Source organism: Sinohyriopsis cumingii, chromosome 14 (assembly GCF_028554795.1).
Source record: "Sinohyriopsis cumingii isolate HCF-2022 chromosome 14, ASM2855479v2, whole genome shotgun sequence".
Lineage (NCBI taxonomy): Eukaryota > Metazoa > Mollusca > Bivalvia > Unionida > Unionidae > Sinohyriopsis > Sinohyriopsis cumingii.
The window spans coordinates 102106708-102112707 of record NC_142974.1 but is presented as its reverse complement, the minus strand read 5'-3'; the positions used below and the strand labels follow the sequence as shown (position 1 = coordinate 102112707).

The following is a 6000-nucleotide window of genomic DNA, read 5'->3' as shown; positions in this document are numbered from 1 at the left end:
GTTGCTAAATGAGTGAATCTTAGGCACATTTGTGGGTGGGGGTGATTCAGGGTAGGGGGCTAGCAGAATTTCTAGTGGACAAGAAGATTCTGAAACCTAACAGTATGTAAAATTCAAGCCCTGCATACAAACAAAAGCTAAAAACTGAATGTATGTCTCAATCCAAGCTTTTTGAGAATGAGTAGTCAACAAGAACAAAAACACTTATCATTCTACATTTATTATATTCTGTAATATAAATTACTTTACATAACTACACAATGTCTCTGAATACATGATGCAAAACATTTATAAATTACAATATCAACCATTTTACATATTCCTCCTCGCAAATGTAACAGAGTTAACTCTTGCTGAAACCCCATTTAACAACATTTAATTGCTAACTTCTCTCTGCCATTTTTTCATGGCATATAATTATGTTGCTTCTCTTCTCGGCCTATGTCAAAATTAAATTAAATGAATTGCATAAAAATCAACTACAAGTATATATCTCCTTTGGAATTATAAAATTTTTGTCCTTTTTTGCTTTGATGAAGCTTAACTGTGTAGTAATATTCATATTTGACAATGTATTTCACTTTTCAATCACATACACAATAAAAATAGAGAAAACTTACCTGAAGCTTTTGTCCTTATGTTAAGGACTTCATCAACAGACTGATGTGATCTCTGACAACATCGCTCATTAGAATGGTGAACGATGTTAACAGATTGTCCAGTTCAAGCTCATCTGAGGTATCATGGCACATCCACAATGTCTGCCCTGGTCATACAATAACTTGAAACTCCATAAAAATGCTAGATTGAGAACACACCTGGCTTGAGCAGGGAGTGTTAAGGAATCAATTTACATCCATGTGCACAAACCCATGCTGAACAGGGATGGGGGTTTGTTACAACCTGCCGCATATCTGGGACGATCTGTTAACATTGCTCACCATTCCATCCAGCGATGTTGACAGTCAGTAGAGATCACATCAGTCTGCTGATGAAGTCCTTAGTGTAAGGACGAAAGCTTCAGGTTAGCTTTCTCTATTTTTTGTGCATGTAATTGAAAAGTGAAATAAATTGTCAAATAAAAATTTTGTCCTCCAGTGACATTATACTTCAAAGCACCATAGATGACTTGAATGATATGACTGGGATGAATCATGTTTACAAAGTTACTGGGAAAAAAAAATGACTGTACTAAATGTTCTCATTATATTTAAAATTCCATTTCCATTCTTAGAAATTGTAATTCCTCTGTTGCCAAAGTTAATAGGTGCATAAAGTACTAGATCTATCTGAGATGGCATATATTGATGTATTACCATGACACTAAATGACCAGTGACTTTGATGGTTTGTTTCAAGTCCGACTATGAATTTCATTTAGAAAAAGATTTGTTTGATTGATGACAAATGATTTCAATTTCCTGAGGTTAGCATTGCTAACATGTTTTGTATAGATTCCAATACTTTGGTTTCTTTGATCTGCTCCTTGGTTTCCTGTGTCTGAAATATACAAAAAATATAAACCAATTCTTGCACATTTAAATCAATGACACCAATTATTGGAGTAAAACATACTTCTTCAATAATACTTACCTAATTTATCATGTTAGAATATTCACTACTTTGTTTTCAGCTCTCCCATGTGAAACAAAATGTTAACATCTTTCTATTTGTTTTAGCAATAAAATTGCTAAAATACCACCTGCATACTGAGAATGAAGTCAGATGAGAGTGATCTACCCTTGGATAAAGGGTGTAATGACATATCACATCATTCATCAGATACTACTGGAGGGGAAGTACATGATCTTCCTGGGATGTAGCTGTGCAGAGGGATTGGGAGGGAGTGCCTGTATTATGATTGGGTAAACATTAGAAACAAATGTCCAGAAACTGGTTTTTTGTGTAAGTTTTAGCCAAAAAATGTCCTGAACTTGGCTTCCTCTTCAAATACATTATCTGATCATGATATGTAAGGAGATGGGTAAGTTGTGGAGGGAGTTAATCCCTTATCCTGACTCCAGTCTACTAACATAAGTAAACCTGAATAAAGTCTTTGTGTGTGACACGGGCCTGGGTTAGCACAGAGCAATGGATCTATGTTTTCCTGCAGAAAAAAACTTTCGCTCACATGAATAAAGCATTAACTTAAAGGTAGATTAATCTGCATTATTATCAAGCTTCTGAGTGACCTTGTTGCACTGTTGATATAGGTTCAACTGAACTCTTTCGTGAAAATTTTGTTACACAGAAGCTGGAGAATGTTGTATCAGACCTTTCTCTTTATCTGATGGCTTGAATGCTATGTCATGGAAATGTTTGGCTTGAATACTAAGTTTGTGCTGCTTACCCTAACCTCATGAGTCAATGCTTGTAATGAAAATTATCTGGCCTTGTGTAATTTCTTGTAGGCTGAATGAATAATCCAATGGATCCAAAATGAAAGAGCATATGTAGAATGATCATAGCTTTTTTCATTGAGCAGACTAATGACTGACTTAGTAAGTTTTAGGTACAATTTCAATGTCATGGTATGGCCTTGGAAAGACGGTTCCAAAGAAGATGGCAGGTTCAGTACAAAGTAGCCGGAGCTTATTTGCAACAATGAAACAAGGGATTGTGATGGAGAACAGTCTGAGCTATCACTGACGAACTGTAGACAGTTCTGGTTTACTGAAGGAAAGGTCAAGGCAGTAGTTCAAACGCATCAGAACCCATTCTATATTCCATTTAGGACAAAGGAACAAGGCCACTGTTTTAGACAAATCCAAACCAGTAAGGACAGGCAGGCCTTGTTCTTGATCTATATCCTACCTTAATGATGAAATTTTTTGGAAATCATGGAAAGATAACTCTTGATTGTGATTAGAATTAACTTCTTGAAAATCTGGGAGATTATTTGTGGCACCAAGGCTTTGAAGTGAAAGATTCTCTGCTTGTACCACTGGGAGAATAAGCTTTCAAGATGATGGGCCTTTGTAGCCCAGCAATTCTGTCCACCACTCGTTGACAAAAATGTATCTTTCTGAAGACTGTTTGATATGTACCAGACAGACATGTTTAATATATTTGGGTTAGGATGGAAAACCTGCCATTGTTTCAGCAGGTAACCTCTACTTATAGATTTAGATTACTGATTCATGATTTACACACTTCAGGGGAGCAACCATTATCGATCTGCACTTGGATCCACGTGCTTTGTGAATGACCTTGTGAATCAGAGGAGTTGGTGGAAAGGAATATACAGTGAGATTGTTCTAGTTTAGTGAAAAGGGGCACTGACTGTCCAGGCTTTCAGATCAGGCACTGGGGAGAAAAAGGTTAGCATTCCACCTCACAGCAAGAGTCTGCATGGTCTCTAACAGGTGCAGATTAGACTGAATACCATGGGACCAATGGACCAATTAAAGCCGTACCGATTAATTGGCCATACTCATAATTGGGCCGATTATTAGAACAATCACTATAATCAGAATCGGCAGAAATAATTGGTGCCGATGTAAACAAATTTCCAAAATATAAATTCAGTCATAACATTCATCTTGACATGGCTTGAATTTTAAATCAGAATTAAATAGTGGAAATTAAGGAATAAACATCTGATTTAGGGATTAATTGAAAGACAATATATTCTTAGAAGTAAATGCTTTTTAACACACTAGATGTAAACTACTGCTGATTGTCTGCAAACAACAAATCATCAATACTATTCTTGCACTCATCCGAATCACATGTTGAACTTCCAGCATACGCATTAGCAGATAGCTAGGCAGATTTGATAGCTAGCAAAATTTCCAACTACTATGAAACTATGATTTATTATAGTTAATCTGTTCTTTAGCCAGTCCTGCAATGCTGATAATCAACAAACAGTGCTCACATACTGAAGTAGCTGAATGCTGACATAACAAATATTATCCAGCATTGATATTGTCATGCCAACACCAGCAACATTACCCCAGGATACCCCATCTGCTGAGCTGCTTCAGCTCGTGAGTTGCAGCGTGGTGCGTGCATCCATCCAGCCATGTGAACAACTTAGTAGTAACTTACTTGATTTAAAACATTGTCTCAAGAGCGCGAATTGATTGGATTATTAAAAATGACTAGCAATTGTACACTATTAAATATACTACCAAGCCTATGCATTATGTCGAACTCGAAACACTCAAGTTAAGTCTGGAATTACTTAAAGTAAATGCAGTCGACGAGTCCAAAGCAAATTGCACACTTTGCAAAGCATACATTTCCAAAGGTGGAAAGGATTCCAAAAACTATACATCAAATCTTGTCCAGCACTTGTATTGCAAGCACATCGTCGAACATGGCCTGTTTCCGCCAGATAAAAAATAAAAGAATGCTGCGCAGTTAACCTCAGCAGCCGCAGCAACTCCTCGTACTCTGATTGACGCCATGCTGGACCGAAAGCTGCCATTTGCATTTGATGACCCAAGAACTATTAATTGGCACAAAGCTATTGCAGAATTCATGGTAGTAGATGTACAATGATTTTCCATTGTTGAAAACAGTGGATTTCGACTTCTGATGGCCAAGGTAGAACCGAGCTAAAAATTTCAAGTCGAAAGTACTTTTCCACAGCTTTGATACCTGACATGCATAATGCAATACAAAGCAAGGTGCATGATTTAGTTTCTGCCCAATCTGACCTCAGATTGATCTCTGATGCGTGGTCAGACCCGTCCATCAGCGTAGCCTTGTTGAGTTTTATGGCACACTGGCTGACGGAAGACTTTCAGTGGAAACAGGTGATTTTAGCAGCAATGCATCTCGATGAATCACACACAGGTGAATATTTGGCGAGCAAATGGGACAAATTATGCGAGGAATACAACATTCCCAAAACTCATATCCATGTTCTTTTGTGTGATGGAGGAACAAACATGGTTAAAGCAATGTGTCTAACTGAAAATTGACAGCATCAGCTGTTTTGCACATGATACAGCTCGTTGTCAGTGATGCCATTCTGTTGCAACGAGTTGTCAAAGATGTGCTGGCGATCTCGTGATCCATAGTCAGCAAGTTCAGGCACTCCATCCTGGCACAACAGCAGCTCAAAGAGCAGCAGGAAAATTTACCGATACCCATAAGAAACTTGTCCAGGATGTCCAGACATGCTGGAATTCTATATACATTGCAATATGTTGGTTTCGTTATAGCTACTCTCTATGACCTGCTTAGCCTAACAGCTCAACAGTTGGTCTTGATTAACAATATTGTGGACACATTAGGCCCATTCGTGGACATTACCAATGAAGTAAGTGATAGCCAAACATCAGTATCCGTCATTCTTCCTATGCTGAAAATGCTCAGAATGCTGCTGGCTCGAGAACATGAAGCGAGTCAAGGTATTAAGACAATGCGCTGTGATATGTTGACGTCACTGAACACACACATTGCTATGTTGCCAGCAACAACAAGCTTCTCTTGGCCACCATCTTGTATCCACGATTTAAACATCGCCTATTCAGCGAAGAACTACTTGTGACCAGATCCAAAGAATGACTTAGAGCAGAATGCATCATAGTTGCATCAGCTGACAAGCAGGAGGAACCCCTGACCAAAAACTGAAAAACTGAAACTGAAACAAACGCCACTGGACCATTAATGTTGCATCTCTGGGATGTTTTCTGCGGCCTGTGACGAACCTGTCCATACCATCAATGAAACAACCCACGTGGATGACGCCGTTGACACAATGTTTGAATTGTATCTGGCCAGCCCTCTGTTGCCACAAGAAGAAGACATATACGACTGGTGGAATGCACACAGGTTTAAGTTCCCCAACTTGGCCAAATTGGCTAGATGCTATTTGTCTGCACCAGTTTCAAGCGTTCCGAGCGAGCAGCTGTTTAGTGGCACAGGACAGATTTTTTCGGATCATCGTGGATCGTTACTTGGAGAGAAGGGAGAAATGTTACTGTTGTTAAATACAACCTACCTCAACTAGGCTTTCGGTATTAGCTGTGGCCAGCGTACAGTG

The 6000-nt window shown here is 38.6% G+C and overlaps 1 protein-coding gene across 1 annotated transcript in view; it reads right to left on the bottom strand.

Annotated features, from left to right (window-relative positions):
• Positions 1 to 204: 204 nt before the first annotated feature.
• Positions 205 to 6000, bottom strand: part of LOC149784503 (ER membrane protein complex subunit 2-A-like) — a 46738-nt gene continuing 40942 nt past the window's right edge. The window contains exon 10 of the mRNA XM_089932581.1: positions 205 to 1499. Coding sequence (XP_089788707.1) covers positions 1413 to 1499 — 87 coding nt within the window. The 3' untranslated portion in view covers positions 205 to 1412. The remainder of the gene's footprint in view (positions 1500 to 6000) is intronic.